Here is a 17,526-nt window from a genome sequence, read left to right as displayed (position 1 = left end):
CAGTGCATTTAATTTTATGACAGGCTTATATACCTTTCATTTGGTGAGAGAGGGTATTTTCTTTTCGTTTTTGAAGATAAACCTTACTGCTTTCTAGTAGATGTGAATATTCAAATAGTGCCTTCATTTAAAATTTTGTCTTTGAGAATTCTTACTCATAAATACTTTGACCCTTGTTTAAAAAGATAAAATTCTTTTCTTTTGATTGGCTTACTTAAGTACCATACATTTTAAAACCAGTTAGGCTATTTTTAGTTAATATAGAGAAAGTAAAATATTTTCCTGTTTTATATCATCAACTGTTTGGAAGCCTGGTCTGGAAAACCTAGTCTGCAGTTTATAGATATGGGTGTTTATTGTCTGAGGATCTATTAATAAATAGAGAGTTGGTCTTTTAATTGATGAAGTTAGAGGCACCTTTTCTAACTGGTTCATGAGTAAAGCAGATTCTTTTAATGCCTCCTTTAGTAAACAAATGGTTAATCCAAATAATATCCTTTTCTTTTTTCTGATATGATTGAAATATACTTTCATTTTCTCCTTATAAAAGTCACTTTGGAGTTAAACAGATGCCTTATACCAAGAAAATTAATACTGTCTTGCCATATTCACAATGAAATGTGTTATATAGGACACACAGGCATCTTAAATATGATTGCTATTTTTTCTTTGCTCTTTTAGAGCTTTATAAGCTTCAACTGTCCCCAAGATTATTTTAGAGATCTACTAACTGTAAATGTGGCAACATTGGTAAATAATAGGGTCAAGGGTTGATCAGTCCTACTTGCCCCCCAACCCTCACCCCCAAAAAGAAAAAATGTTTGTTTAAACAACACATGAAGGATACCATGCTTAGGAACATTTATCAGATTTCCTTTGAAATTGCTAAATTGGACTACTTTCAAGTCTCCACTCTACTATCTACTTAAAATTGTAATCTTAGACTTGTAATTATACTTCTGGAAACATTTATTAGAGTAGATTTATAAAGTAGTTGCTTTTTTGTTCTCTCTCTTGGCTTCTGTGAAATTTTGAGTGAACTGAGTTTAAAAAAATCATTTAACAACACATGGCTAAGGCAGTTTCAATCCCCTAATTTTTAGTTTTTGATATAAAAGTCTATTTAGAGGTGTACTTTGTTCATGTGGTTGCTTATTTATAACAGTTCATGTAACTTTTTTTTTTTATTTGCCTAGGAAAACACTGAAAAATAAAGACTTGAATCCTGAATTTGTACTTCTAGTCTTTCATTTTTGGCAAATGCCTAGCTGTATGGCTCCTGGTGCCCTTATGGTAATCTGGAGAAATAGTTATATTCTTTCTTGTTTTTGAATTGTTTTAAAGTAGACTTGGAATCAGTTACCTTCTTCTCCTATCTTATCATCCTCCAACTTTCTTCACACTCGAGATATAATCCTGTTTCACTTATGATTCATTTCCTTTCTTTTCTAAGTTTTTGTGTATATTAAACATTAGATAATTTTACTAGTTTTATCTAATATGGTTACATTTTTTAAAAAATTATTCTTTCTTTTCTATTATTGTAACCATCCAAAAGAGCATTAATAAGCACTGTTGCACACATTTCTTCTTTTTAGCAAGTCAAAGGAAAAAGCTAGCTTTCTTTTTGAGGCAATCCCATTTGTGGTATTGTATTAACTTCTTAGGTAAAGTCCTTTCTTTTATAGAAATATTTTCTCTTTTTACCAAAATGCAAACCTTCCTTGAGAAATCAGTTATTCTTCTTCTGAATTTTAACTTCTGCATTTGGTGAACTGTACATCCATCCTTATGCCACATTTTTAATACTAAAGAAAGAAAGTTACTACCTTTCTCTTTTCCAAGCATTTCCTGGGATATTACTAATAAAGCTCAATTTGTTCTAGATCAGTGGATACCGGAACAGAAAGGAGGTATTTCTTACCTGATAATGTGTGTGTGTTCCGATTCTGCTAATCCAGAAATCCAACAGCATTTGTTGAAAATCATCCTTAGTTGTTATTTGTTAGGGAGTCAACTCCCTATTTTAGTTGTTTCTGAAATTCAGTCCCTAGATGTGCTTTAGATAGGGTAGAATTTTTACCTCTTTCAGAACACTGCTAAAGAAGTTTTCAACTGGAACATAGTCTGAAGAAGCACTGAGAGCAAAAAATTCAGAGTGGTGATTGGCCACCTCTGTTTGATTGACAGGTTGCAGGGAGGAAACCCATTCGTTCTGGATTAATGGAACTGGAAAACAGAAAACAATTATCAGGTAAAAAAAACCTTTTCTTTAACCTTTGAAATTCACCATTTAAAAGACGAGTCAGACTACCAGGGAATTTATTACCAAAAATAATAAAATCTAGTGTCATTTGAGCAATGATCTCTGGCTACTACTTCCAAGAATTACCAAAAAATCCGTACAGTTGCTACACGTCAGCTTTTGCAGAAAGGGCATGATTGAACGGAGATAGATGGAGTGTAAGACATAATTATGTGTTAAATCTGAGTTTAAAACATGAAGCAGAATTCTATGGGTGGGGGAGTTGGTATTCTTTTATTTCCTGAATTGTGTTTGGTCTGTGGATAGAATATTTTTCAAGGCTATTAATCTGGCACTTTTCATGAATATTCATAAATTTTATTACTGTACAATGCTTGTTTTACTTAATCTTCACTTCATTAGGATGTATGCTTTTATCTTAAAATTATTGTAATAATAGTGACCAATTCTTTTCATTTTAATGGTAGTTTTCTTACTGTTGGTTAAATATATTTCAGATTGAAGGCCAAGGACATGGCGCAGTATTTGACTGCAAATGCTCTCCTGATGGTCAGCATTTTGCATGCACAGACTCTCATGGACATCTTTTAATTTTTGGCTTTGGGTCCAGTAGCAAATATGACAAGGTAGAGTATGATGACTATATATCATGTCCTTATTTTTTTTTAATGCATGTTTAGGGGTTGTATGTTTTTGGAGTGGGTGAGAATCAGCATCTTTACATTCAGGATAAAATTCGAAGAATCTTGTGTTAAGTAGTCTGGAGACTTAGTTTCGGAAAGGAAGGTGAAGACAGCAGTTAAATCTCACTTTAATAGGGCTTATTATTTGAAAATCTGCATATTTCAGGAAAAAAATAACTCTTAGCCTGCTGGGGCAATCTAGATTGGAATTCTTAACTTGGGGTATATAAACTGGAGATGGAAGATGTTATCCATAGTGGGACTCTGAAATTATGTAAAATGTTTTTTTAATATAGATAATACGTACTTATCTAGGGTACAAATCTGTGGCTTTCATGTGGCTCTTAAAAATGTATTATATTACCTGATTGTAGTTAATGTTTTTTATTAAAGATCCTGTCCAGTTTTTGGGGGGCTTTTTTTACAGAGTAGGGGTGAAATGTCTCACTATGTTGCCTAGACTGGCTTTGAATTCTTGGGCTCAAACAATCCTCTCATTTCAGCCTGCTAAATAACTGCAGGTGGCACTACAGGCATATGCCCTGCCACTTTGCTCAGCAGTTAAAGACCCCAACTTTAAGATTAGTGACTAAAAGAATTAAATTGCTTACTTGTGGTGGAATGGTATAAAAGGTTATGATAGTAAATATTGAGTAGTTTATAATTTAGTTTAAAAAATTGCAAATTAACCGGTGAAATTTTATATAATAAAATTTATGTCCTGGTTGAGTTTATATTAATAATTTTATATCATCTCAAAACATTTAGAGAAAATGCTTATTAACCCTTAGAAAATCTTATGTGATTTTTATAGTAATATTACACAAATCATACTTACTGTATACCTAAGGATTTAAGATAAAGCATGGTAGCTCTGTGGAAGTAAAAATACTGTTGAATGATTTATGACTAGATTTGATGTTACCATTTAATTTAAAATTGAATATTGAATAGCTTATTTTTAGTGGTAGCTTTTCTACACAGTAGCCTCCTCTTATCCACAGGGAATATGTTCCATGACTCCAAATGGATGCCTAAAACCTTGGAAAGTACCAAACCCTATTCACACTGTGTTTTTCCTATACAGTAATGGGTGGGTAGCATATCTAGACAATGTGGATATGCTGGACAAAGGGATGATTTGTGTCCCAAATGAGATGGCACATGATTTCATTATGCATTTTGGAACAGTGCACAGTTAAACTTATGAGTTGTTTATTTCTGGAATTTTCTGTTCAGCATTTTTGGAGTCAGGTTGACCACAGGTAACTGAAACCATGGAAAGCAAAATTGCAAATAAGAGGGGACTCCTATGTATAATCCCTTACTTGTTTCAGAGAAAATTTAAAGCCGCTACTTTTCTGATCATAATACTTAAGGTAGAAAATTAAAATACCTATTTACAATTAATTCAGGAAAATAATATTTTAAAAATTGTTGCTTAATACCATTATTCATATTCAGGTGTTTGCTTTCTATTAGAAATGATGTAGACTTTTTTTCTACAATGATACATTTTTATTTTTCCATTCTTTTATGGACTTTTCTTTTTGCAGATAGCAGATCAGATGTTCTTTCATAGTGATTATCGGCCACTTATTCGTGATGCCAACAATTTTGTATTAGATGAACAGACTCAGCAAGCACCTCATCTTATGCCTCCCCCTTTTTTGGTTGATGTTGATGGTAACCCTCATCCATCAAGATATCAAAGATTAGTTCCTGGCCGTGAAAATTGCAGGGAGGAGCAACTCATTCCTCAGATGGGAGTAACTTCCTCAGGTAGGTGCTCATTTTCTTAGACAATCAAATTTTCTTCTTCCCACCAAACTGTTAAAATTGCTAATTGAGTAAAACTTTGTTTGCAGTTGTTAAGTGGATAAGAAGTAAAAGTATGTTTTATACTTTTATACAGGTCTTTGATCATGCTTAAGGATTACAAGTTAATTATGGAACATGGGCAATTTACAGTAATAATTTTGATGTATTATCCATTTGTAACCCCTAGGGATCAATAAGGTAGTTCCTGTTTGATGTGAAACAAGTGAATTCATTTACTTACTCAGCAACATTTATTGATAATCTCTTCTGTCTCTGACACCTGCTAAGCCATGGCTATTCAGTAGTGGATTAAACAAACATGATCCTTGCTTTCATGGAATGGGTTAGTAGATTAATAAACACAGTTCATTAGAATAAACAAATACATAGTTCAAATTGTGATGAATGTTACTAAAGGGAATAATAGCATGATGTGAGAGAGATTGTAGATTGCCTGTTCACATTGAAGATGTTTTAAAAAGTTACCAACTTTTAAAGGTTTATAAGAGGATTGACATGGAAAGTGTTGAGAGCTGTTTTAGTGAAGTATAATGGAGTGTTGAAGAATTAAATTGAGAGTTAAAATGGAGTCAAAGTCTACAAACTGCTTTCCCTCTTTTGACAAGAAATGCAGCACCAGTGTATTAAGTAAAAATAATGGAAAGGTTCTGTAAAGAAGGTTAAACCAGTTTTGTCATTATGAATACTTCTACTATATTTTTAGAGTAGAAAAATATTTATGAAAATATTTTAAGTTCTAGACTTCAATCGACAAAAGCTAAGTAGCTTTTGTGTTGAGTGACTTTTAAATAATGAAATTAGATTCTGTAAGGAGCACAGAAAAAATCAACCTCAAACGTGCATCTTATTTTTCTTAAAGGATTTAGCATGAAGTTGCAATAAAGATGGACATACTGGATAGAAGGGGCTCCTCTTGGAATTAGACACGTCCACTTAGAATGGAGGGTGAGAAGAAGCATTAGAGGAATCATTCCTGCTGCTACTCCTAGAGTAGTGCAGTCCAGTAGACTTGAATATCTGGAGTTTGTGAGATTAATGTGTCTCAGTACGTGGACACAGCATGAACTCGAAGAATAGGTAGTATTCGAGAAGTATGGACAGATACTCAGATTAGATAAGTTTCAATATTAGAGAAGTTCTGGTCATAGGACTGAAATTAAGGGAAATGTCTTCAGTCTCTCGGAGAGGAATTGGCAAAATCAGATTGTTCCCAAGCCTCAAAATAGATAGCTACTTTAGGGTTTCAGACACAGGGAAATAAGGAAAAGACTCATTTATTAAAGTATCAGTGCTAATTAATTATTATTATTACTTTGTAAATCCATTTACCAATTTATAAAGGGCTTTCATAAACAATATTTAATCCTGTATCTTTGATATTCCAGTCCTGCAAGTTGAGAGAATTCAAAATTTAATGGTAATGTGTCATAGAATCACAGGGACTCTAACCTCAGCTCTGATTCTCAGTCCATTATTCTTTCTTCCACATAAAGTAGGCATAATCTTAAAAATGAAATAGATACCAGTTGTTGGTATCCATAAGAGAATCCATAGCAATAATACTGGCTTTGTAATGAGTCCCAAAATTTTTCAGTGTTCTGATTCTCAGAATTCAGAGTAAAAATCTTTTTTTGTCATATTTTAGACTTATTGAGTCTAAAATTGGTTAATACAAAAACAGAACAAAAGCAAAATGCTTTTCAAAAAAAACCTTAGCTTTTTATTTGCAAATCCAGATAATAAAATTTATTCTGGGAAATCTCTCAGAGTTAGGGAAAAATAGATTTGAGTTATTATAATAATAAATTAGCTTGTTATATTGGCACCATACAGCATACTTTAAATGTGTTTTTTTCAGTTGTAAACTTGAGCTATATCAGATTATTCATCAGTATTGCAACATGGTTTTCCAACAGCAAACCAGGAAAGAAGTATAAGACATTTGAACTTTTACTTCTGTCTGCTTTTACTACTTCTACTTTGGTGACCTTAAACAAGTTATTTTATCCTATTGAATTTTAGTTTTCTTTTATAAATGAAATTATGCATGTAATACATGTAATTTCTTTTTCCTTTTACCTTTCTTACTACTACTTCATTTCAGAATATTCTTGCTCTCTTTTCTTACCATTTAAGCCCACCCTAAAATTCTGAGCTGATCAGATCTTCTCATATACTTGTATGGCTGATACTAATTGCTCCCTTCTTTATACTCATGGCAATATTTTTCATATATTTTATAATATACCTTTTAAAAATTTATTCAGCAAGAGTGAATATTTTTTAATGCCTAGCATTGTACTAGATTTAGATAAGGTAAGTGAGACAGTTCATGCTTTTGAGGAACTAATGGGTTTGGACTTCATTTATGTTTTATGTTGGTCTGAATACTTAGCTATGTATGGGTTGTTTAAGGAAGTGAAAGAGGGTAGCAGGTAATTCTTTCAGAAGTAATTGGAAAGATTTCACAGAGGAAATGTCATAGAATTGCCATTTTAGTTGGTGCTGGAATGGTAAGTTAAGAGATTGTCATGTTTATCTTTATAGTGGGAATATTGTGTTCAAAAGTTTCAGTGCATGAAGGTGTTTACTTTTTAGAAGGGCAGAAGTCAAGTGGTCCTCTATGAGTGGTACAAGTAAGAATTAATGCTGGAAAAGTTGGATGGATTAAAATACAAGTTTCTCCCTGCTTCACAGCGTTTGTACCTCTTGCGTTCTACCTGAAGTGTTCCTTATCTAGATCTTTATGTGGCTATCTAATTTAAATCTCAGCTCAAATGCTATCTTGTCCGAGAGGACTTCTCTGATTTTTCTGACCCACATCACCTTCTTTATTTCAACACCTCTCTTTCATACTCTGTATTAACTCCTGGGTTATTGTTTACTTTCCCCATCAGTATGTCAGCTCCCTAAAGAGTAGGGATCTTCATGTCCCTTATTTACCACTAGATCTCAGTACCTGGCGTAGTTCCTAACATATAGTAGACAGTCAATAATGTATTGAATAAACGAGGCAGTAAACTTTTTTTTTAAGAAAGTGGGTAATCAGATGTGTCATTTTAAAAGAAACCATGATCTAAGTGGAAAACTTTACTATTGCCACCTATTAGAAATGTGACTTCGAACAGTTATTTTGGTTTTCTCATCTATAAAGTGGAGTTGTTTATACATACCTAATGGAGTTACCATACGGATTATGAGTATCTGAGTCATGATAAACACTTAGTAAAAGTTAGCAACCATCCTCATCGTTATTTTTGATAAACTAAGATGGACAGTTGTTTTCTTTCCTTTTTTTTTTTAACTGCCATCATTTATAGTTGATCATTTAAGTCTTTTACCCAAGCAACATTTATGTTTAATTCTGAACTCATAAGTGAGGTTGGTGAGTAAAATGGTTTGAATAGTAGCTAAAATATTCGTAATATTTTGTGTGGTATTGTATAGGACTGAATCAAGTTTTAAGTCAGCAAGCAAACCAGGAGATCAGCCCACTGGACAGCATGATTCAAAGACTACAACAGGAGCAAGACCTGAGACGTTCTGGTGAAGCAGGTATCAGTAATACCAGCCGTTTAAGTAGAGGTAAGCAGGTATTCTATTTTAAGTGAAATATTTAAAAATTTGAAACAGCCTAAATCTCCCGCAGTGTTAAGTGGTTTAAAAAAATTATGGTACATCCGTAAAATGAAATATTAGGTTGCCAAAATGATCATGGTTTTGAAGAATATTTAATGACCTAAGAAAATGGTTCATAATGAGATTTCAAGTTAGAGATAATGAGTTTTTAAATGTGTATGTCTTCCACATTTTCTATAGTAAACATGTAGAATAGTCAAAGCCACATTCTTGAACATCTCATCACCCTTATTGTTGTATATTATTAAACTTTAAGAGTCAAAACAAATTTATGAACCATTAATACTCTTGGGTTTGTCTAGTTTGCTTCTTACGAAGTTTTCTCAAAAATACTTAGCATTTTTTTAAAGTAATGATTTTGTATCCTTGGGGCTTAATAGTCTATAGTTATGATTCATTGACTTATCTAATCAACTGAATAACCATGTTTTGTTTTCATTAAACCACTTTTGCCTGTGGTTTAGTTCCTGATATGGTAATTTAATTATTTTGCCACAATATGAAGTTTCTTATGGAAGATAGTGTTTTATCTCTTTTTTCTGTTATAAACTAATGGAGAAATATCTCTAAGTAGAACTTAATATAGTAACTTTTTCACTTAGGCTCCATAAGTTCTACCTCAGAGGTTCATTCACCACCAAACGTAGGACTAAGACGTAGTGGACAGATTGAAGGTGTACGGCAAATGCACAGCAACGCACCAAGAAGTGAAATAGCCACAGAGCGGGATCTTGTAGCTTGGAGTCGAAGGGTGGTAGTACCCGAGCTATCAGCTGGTGTAGCCAGGTAAGGGAAGTTGTGAATTTTTATGTACCATAGTTCCTTGGGTTCATTTTTGAGTTAACAGCATTCACAGCATAATACCTTTTCAGCTCTGTAATTCCTCTGAAATTTTTCTGGAAGGGCAGTATAAACTATTCATGACTGTAGAAAAATTAAGTTTCTAAAATATATTTATTTCTAGAATGATTTATGTAAATGATAAGAATGATACGTGTTAAGGTCAACAGGAAAATCATAAATTTGGATTGACCAAATAGGAGGTTTTATTGAGTAGCATATTTCAGTCTTGGTTTGTCCTGTTTAACTATATCTTAAAATACATTTTATAAAGTTTGTTGTAATTATTTAATTTTTTAATGGATTTAGCCAGCCATTCACATGATATTCAGATGCAAAAAAAAAATAAATTGGAAAATACAAAAAGATTTTATATATATTAAAATATTTATATTTAAAAGTATACATTTATGACTCTAAAAGTATTGATTTAATAAAATTCTATTCTCTTAGACCATGCCATGAGGGAAGTTTATATCCAGTTCCTTTTGATCTTCAGTCATGAAATACTCATGAATGAGGCCTATATGAACTTAAGTAAGGCTGATTTCTGTGTATGAAGTGTGTTCTAAGTATGAAGGTCAAAATGTGAATTTGAATTTAAGATTGTCTAGTTCTTCAACTCAGAAGATAGTAGTTATTACATAATTAAAATTTTGGTCTTAATGTTCATATAGATTATGCTTTTTGATTGGACATACTTTGAATTTATGTTAGGATTTAGAATTAAATACACACCAAAGGTATACATTTACACTTTCTTATGACAAATATGCCCAGTTATCCGTCATAAATTAATTAACTCACATGGTATATTTTTAGTTAGATTCTTGTTTACTTTTTAATTCTAATGTTAAGGTTTGAAAGGGGTCAAATAAATAATGCCCATTTTTTCAACACCAATTCTGAAATAATTGAAAAATAACATGGAGAATAAGACATAGTAAATCAGACTATCACTGTTTGTTACTATCACTTTTTATTTCGTGAAATAAAACCCATATCAGTAACAAAAAGTAATATTCCACAAAAACCATATCAGTAACAAAAAGTAATATTCACCAGACACAGATAGCAGTGGGCCACGGTTTTTCTCCCCTTGTGGGACATGTGGTTTGCTTCTTTAAGATGCAGGGCCAAATGTATAATTGCACACAATGGCATAAGGCTGGGCTGTGCTAAGCTGGGTTTTTCTTCCAGAGCATATCAGTTGACTAATTTACTCCTCCTCTGGAGAGGAATGAGTCAGGAGATAAGGTTGCTAGTTGTAGGTTGAGGCTCCTGCACATGGAAGGGAACCTGAGGAGTGAGGAAGATTTATTTCTCTTCAAATATTCTTCATCCTTTTATGCCTTTATCATTGGGCTTAACTATTCATTGGACTATGGTCAAGCAAGACTGTGGCCATAACTTTAACAGATATTCTTTCTTTGGGCTTCCTAGAGCTTTGTCTCTAAAACTTTGTACTCATCCTATGGGAATCTTCCTAAGAATCTCTCCAGTGGGTAGTCTAAAGTTTCCTTTTAAAAAGGCTCTCTGAAATGGGTCAGCCTCATCCATTAATTAAAATGGAATCCAATGACATACCCAACAGGGGGCTAAGTAACATAGAAATAATTCTCATAACTCAATAGTAAACAACAGAATCCAACCAGAGAATGGGCAAAAGATATGAACAGACATTTACCAAAGAGGATCTATAGATGACAAATAAGCACATGAAAAGATAATCAATATCATTAACCATTAGGGAAATACAAGTTGAAACCACAGTGAAATATCACTGCATTCTTCTCAGAATGGTTAAAATAAAAAATAAGTGACAGCACCAAATGCTAGAGAGGATGTAGAGAAAACTGAATTACTCATGCATTGCTAGTGGGAATGTAAAATGATAGAGCCATTTTGGGAAACAGTTTTGCACTTTCCTAAAATCCTAAACATGGAACTGCCTGTCATATGACCCAGCAGTTGCACTATTGGGAATTTATCCTAAAGAAATGAAAACTCATGTTCACACAAAAACCTGAACGTAAATGCATAGCAGCTTTATTTGTAATACCCAAAAGCCAGAAAGATACCCAGATGTATTTCAGTGGGTAGATGGTTAAACAATGGTATATTCACACCATGGACTACTACTGTGCAATAAAAAGGAACAGCATATTGATACAATGGGTATGAATCTTGAGGGAATTATGCTGAGTGGAGAAAAATAATTTCAAAGTACATTCTGTATGATTCCATTTATGAAATATTCTTGAAATGACAAGGGTATAGGAATGGAGAACAGATTTAGGTTGCTAAGATACAGGCATACTTTGGGGATATTGCAGGTTTGGTTTCAGACCAGTGCAGTAAAGCAGCTCACATGATTTTGTTTGTTTGTTTCCCAGTGCATATAAAAGTTAAGGTTATACTATTCTATAATCTGTTAATTGAACAATATGATTATGTCTGAAAAAAACTACATACCTAATTTGAAAATTCTTTACTGCTGAAAAACGCTAACAACCATCTGAACCTTCAGTGATTATACTCTTCTTGCTGGTTGAAGGGTCTTGCCTCGATGTTGGTGGCTGCTGGCTGATCAGAGTGGAGGTTGCTGAAGCTTGGAGTGGCTGTGGCAATTTCTTAAAATAAGACAATAATAAAGCTTGCCACATTGATTTGACTCCTCTCATGAAATATTTCTGTGTGGAACTTATTTCAAAACTGGGGTCAGTCCTCTCAAACCCTGCCATTGCTTTATTAGGTTCATGTAATTTTCTTTTCTTTTCTTTTTGAGACAGAGTCTTACTTTGTTGCCCAGGCTGGAGTGCAGTGGCGTGATCTCGGCTCACCGCAACATCCACCTCCCAGTTTCAAGCAATTCCCCTGCCTCAGCCTTCCCAGTAGCTGGGACTACAGGCGCATGCCACCATGCCTGGATAATTTTTTGTAGTTTTAGTAGAGATGGGGTTTCACTGTGTTAGCCAGGATGGTCTTGATCTCCTGACCTTGTGATCTGTCCACTTCAGCCTCCCAAAGTGCTGAGATTACAGGCATGAGCCACCGCGCCTGGCCAAGTTCATATAGTTTTCTACAATCTTTGTTAACATTTCAGCAATGTTCAAAGCATATTCACTAGAGTAGCCTCCCTCAAGAAACCTCTTTGTTCATTCATGAGCCGCTCCTCATTCATTTAAAGTTTTATTATGCAACTTCAGCAATTCAGTCACATCTTTAGTTGCCGCTTCTAATTCTAGTTCTCTTGCCGTTTCCATTACATCTACAGTAACTTCTTCCACTGATGTCTTCAGCCTTTGGAATCATCTATGAGGGTTGGAATCAGCTTCTTTCAAACTCCTGTTAACAGTGATACTTTTCCTCTTCCCATGAATCATAAATGTTCTTAATGGCATCTACAATGGTGAATCCTTTCTAGAAGGTTTTCAGTGTATTTTGCCCAGATCTGTTAGCAGAATAACTAGTGCAGCTATAGCCTTATGAAATGTAATTTCTTAAATAAAAAGACTTGAAAATCGAAATTATTCCTTGACCCATAGGCTGCAGAATGGATGTTCTGTTAGCAGGCATGAAGAGAACACTAATCACCTTGTATATCTCCATCAGAGCTCTTGGGTGATTAGGTGCATTGTCAATGAACAGTAATATTTTGAAAGCAATCATGTTTTCTGAGTAGTAGGTCTCAACAGTGGGCTAAAAATATTCAGTAAACCATGCTATAAATAGATGTGCTGCCATCTAGACTTTGTTGTTTCATTTATGGAGCACAAGATGAGTATATTTATCATAATTCTTAAGTGCCCTAGGATTTTTGGAATGATAAATGAGCATTAGCTTCAACTTGAAGTCACTAGCTGCATTAGCCCCTAAGAAGAGATTTAGACTGCCCTTTGAAGCTTGGAAGCCAAGCCCTTACTTCTCTCTAGCTGTGAAAGTCCAGATGATATCTTCTTCCATTTAGATGGCTGTTTGATCTGTTAATACATTGAAAGTCTGTTGTTTAATGTAGCTACTGTCTTCAGTGATCTTAGCTAGTTATTCTGGATAAATTGCTGCAGCTACTTCATCAGCACTTGCTGCTTCACCCTACACTTTTATGTTACACAGGTAGTTCTTAGGCCTCATGAACCAACCTCTGCTAGCTTCCAACTTTTCTTCTGCAGCTTTTTCCCCTCTTCCAACCTTCATAGAAGAGAATAGAGTTAGAGCCTTGCTCTGGATTAGGCTTTGGCTTAAGGGAATGTTGTAGCTGGTTTAATCTTCTATCCAGACCACAAAAACTATTTCTGTATCAGCAACAAGCCTGCTTCACTTTCATATCATTCCTGTGTTCACTGGAGTAGCATATTTAACTTCCTTCAAGAGCTTTTCCTTTTCATTGAAAACGTGGTTGTTTGGCACAAGAGGCATAGCTTTCAGCCTGTCTCAGATTTTGACATGCCTTTATCACAGAGTTTAATCATTGCTACCTTTGATTTAAAGTGAGAGATGTTTTCACCAGATCAGTTAGGGTTTTTAATTGGCCTAATTTTAATATTGTTCTGTCTCAGGGAATAGTGAGGCCTGAGGAGAGGGAGAAGATGGGGCAATGGCTAGTTAGTGGAGCAGTCAGAACACACGTAACATTTGTCAGTTAAGTTCATTGTTCTATATAGGTGAGGTTCATGGTGCTTCAAAACAACTACAATAGAAGCATAAAAAATTACTGACAACAGATCTCCATAATAGATATAATGGTAGTGAAAAAGCCAGAAATATTTTAAGAATTACCAAAATGTGACACAGAGACACGAAGTTAGCATATGTGGTTGAAAAATGGCATTTGCTCATTGCAGGGTTCCACAAACTTGCAGCGTGTAAAAAAAAAAATGCACTATCTGCAAAGCACAGTAAAACAATGTATGCCTGTGTACACACACACACAAACTAATAGAAACTAATAGAAGTAAAACTGGGGAAGTCTGAGTAAGATCAGTGGATTGTATAAATGTCAGCATCCTCCTTCTGATGTTGTACCATGTTTTACAAAATGTTACCATTTGGGGGAATTGGATAAAGGATACAAAGTTTTGCAAAATGTTACCATTTTGGGCTGGCGGGGGGCAGTGGCTCACGCCTGTAATCCCAGCACTTTGGGAGGCCGAGGTGGGGGGGATCACGAGGTCAGGAGATCAAGACCATCCTGGCTAACACAGTGGAACCCCGTCTCTACTAAAAATACAAAAAATTAGCCGGGCGAGGTGGCGGGCGCATGTAGTCCCAGCTACTCGGGAGGCTGAGGCAGGAGAATGGCGTGAACCCCGGGGGGCAGAGCCTGCAGTGAGCCGAGATCGTGCCACTGCACTCCAGCCTGGGCGACAGCGAGACTCCATCTCAAAAAAAAAAAAAAAAAAAGGTTACTGTTTGGGGGAACTGGATAAAGGATACAAATAATCGCTGTTATTTCTTAGAACTGTATGTTAATCTATAATTATTGCAGTAAAAAGTTTAATTTTTTAAAAAAAAATCAAGAACAAAAAAATTAAATCCAAGCCTGTTCTTTTCACAAGATTTAAATTTGCTCATTTTATTTTCCATTCAGAATTATGGCCAGCCACAATGGAGATTGTGCCATTAAGTAACATGATAACATTAATATCATCTAGTAAAGAAATATCAACAGTATATAGTTGCACTGTGTTTTAGTATTAACTACCTTCTTATTATAAAATCTTAAGGGAGAATTAAATTTCAAATACCCTTGCATTTCAAAAACTTTAAAGTTGTAAGATATTGAAGTAAAAAATAAAATTATCTTCTTCTCATGAGTTCATTTTTTGTATTAAAGTTTAAAATTAGTGTTCCTCAATTTGTGTTGTTCAGTTTCACCTTGATGGTTTGAGTTTTTTCAGTTGGTGAAACCTGACCTCCCTGTCTCTGGAAAGAGTGTAGTTCTTTCAGGGCTTTCAGTGTAACCTCAGGGTCTGTTGTATTGAATTTTTAAAGAGATTCCAGCTATCTCTATGGAACAGAAGATTATCAAATCATAGGCCCTATCCTAAAAAAAAAAAAAAAAAAATCCAATTTCTCACTCTTGGAAAAATTACCCTAGGAATCACCACGTTCCCAGAATCTAATACTTGGTTTGCCAGAGACCATAGCAGGAACCAGTAGTATCAAGTTGGGGTAGACAGAGTTTGTCTTTCCATTATTTCAGTCATTTAATGCCGGATATCCTGAGCCCACAACCTATGAAATTAAACTCAGAAATCTTTATCACGTGCTTCCATCTTAAAATAAAACATCAGGAGTAGCGTTCCTTTCCTGATACCTAACATTCCTTTTGGAGGAAAGTTATGTGTAAAATTCTAGATTAATGCATATGGCTTTTGTCTTTCAGTAGGCAAGAAGAATGGAGAACTGCAAAGGGAGAAGAAGAAATAAAGACTTACAGGTCAGAAGAGAAAAGAAAACACTTAACTGTTCCAAAAGAGAATAAAATACCCACTGTCTCAAAGGTACATATTAATTATTTTGATGTTTAATATTTGCTTCTTAAGTATAGTGACCATTTTAAGGCTCCATTTTGTAATTTAACATGTTATTATAAACAGGTTAATGATAAAAATTAACATAGTAAATCTTGGTTATTTCTGGATTATCTATTGTTTACTATTTAAAATTTTTAATTCCATTTCTGCTTCGTAGCATACCCTTTCCCAAAGTGCCAATTCTTATATAGTCATGAAATTCTAATAAATTACACTGAAGCCTCATCAAGAACTTTCTTTAGCTCTTCATAATCTTGTGTGCCATCTTTGTACAGTCTAAAAATAGCATTTTGTTATGTTTTTCTATGTGTTTTTGTGGTGTCTTGCATCTATTCATTATTCTAGATAATCAAGTCAGCTAATGCTGCTATAGATATTTCTCATTTTCTCCATTAAGAGAGGTAGATTGTCCCTAATAGTTTTGACTTATTGGCTTTTCTGTCATCCTACTCTGGAAAAACGTTTGCACCCAGTAGATTTCAATTGGTCATGGCCTAATTGAGAGAGATATGTACTTCCTGAGTGTGAAGGAATCACAAATATCGCTTTTTCCTTTTTTTCTTTTATTTTCTTTTATTTTGGAGAAAAACATCTTAGCTTGAAAGCTTCAGAGCCTTAGAGTCTGAAATTGAGGAAGCCTATGTGAAACTTCTTTTTAGGTCCAAGTCACTATCTAAAGCAATTATTGAAACAAAGGAAAAATAAATAACTGGCCTTCTTCACCAGCTTCGTGTTCCTTCCTTTTTTTCATTTGAGTTTTTTAAAACTCCTAAATCAGTCTTCTTCTCTAGAATTCACTTTTCTGTTTTATTACTCATCTCTTCAAAATACTCAAGTAGTCCTTTTTTCTTTACTGAGTGTATCATACCCTGGGATCAGTAGGACCTCACAGTGCTAGAATTCCTGTTAGTATAATAAAGGAAAATTTCTTTCTGAAATAATCTTGTTTTTTGGTTTATTGATTGGTTGGCTTTTTCATGGTAAGTGGAAAGCATACCTTTTTTGCATCCTTTGCTGAGATAAACTTATATAATGATGATGAGAGTTTGTATTGCTTGCTACTACCTTTATGGATGGAATATGTTACTATCTATTAAAATTAAAAGATGTGCTTATCTCTTAATTCAATAGTACTTTGAAGACTTTTTAAGAAATAAAAGGAATGATATGTATATGTATACATATATGTATGTGTGTGCATGCACACTCACATATTTTTAGCGTCTGTGGTCGCTAAAACTGGAATAACCAGTTATTATTTATGTGGTCAGCTGGCTATCATTTATTTTTCCCAAATTTAATTGGTTATTTTCTATTTCAAGGATGTCTAATTGAGTCTTTGTTTTTTTCTAAGACAAGACCCTGCATTTATTTCATGGATGTGATTCTCTTTTTTGTTTGGTTGGTGGGGAGACAGAGTCTCATTGTGTTACCCAGGCCAGAGTGCGTTGGGACAGTCCTAGCTGACTGCAGCCTTGGACTGCCTCAAGTGATCCTCTTGCCTTCTCATCCCAAATAGCTGGGACTATAGGTTTATACCACCATGCCTGGCTAACTTTAAATTTTATTTTTTAACTTTGTAGAGACAGGGTCTTGCCATTGCCCTGGCCAGTCTTAAACTCCTGACCCCAAAGCAGGATTCTCCCACATTGGCCTCCCAAAGTACTGGGATTACAGGCATGAGCTACCATGGCTGGCCTTTGTATTCACTTTTGAG

At 34.4% G+C, this 17,526-nt stretch overlaps 1 protein-coding gene across 4 annotated transcripts in view; it reads left to right on the top strand.

Moving 5' to 3' along the window:
• PHIP (pleckstrin homology domain interacting protein) overlaps window positions 1-17,526 on the top strand; it is a 143,668-nt gene that overhangs the window by 71,447 nt on the left and 54,695 nt on the right. For 2 of the 4 annotated variants that reach the window (XM_034962410.3, XM_034962408.3), the window contains 5 exons: window positions 2,764-2,892; window positions 4,506-4,731; window positions 8,239-8,376; window positions 9,033-9,216; window positions 15,659-15,776. In XM_034962410.3, the coding sequence (XP_034818301.1) occupies window positions 2,764-2,892; window positions 4,506-4,731; window positions 8,239-8,376; window positions 9,033-9,216; window positions 15,659-15,776 (795 nt within the window). The remainder of the gene's footprint in view (window positions 1-2,763; window positions 2,893-4,505; window positions 4,732-8,238; window positions 8,377-9,032; window positions 9,217-15,658; window positions 15,777-17,526) is intronic. The other 2 variants (XM_034962411.3, XM_034962409.3) reach the window with 1 other exon arrangement.

Source organism: Pan paniscus, chromosome 5 (genome assembly GCF_029289425.2).
Source record: "Pan paniscus chromosome 5, NHGRI_mPanPan1-v2.0_pri, whole genome shotgun sequence".
NCBI lineage: Eukaryota > Metazoa > Chordata > Mammalia > Primates > Hominidae > Pan > Pan paniscus.
Note: the sequence above shows the minus strand (reverse complement) of the source record. Positions and strands in the feature narration are given on the sequence as shown.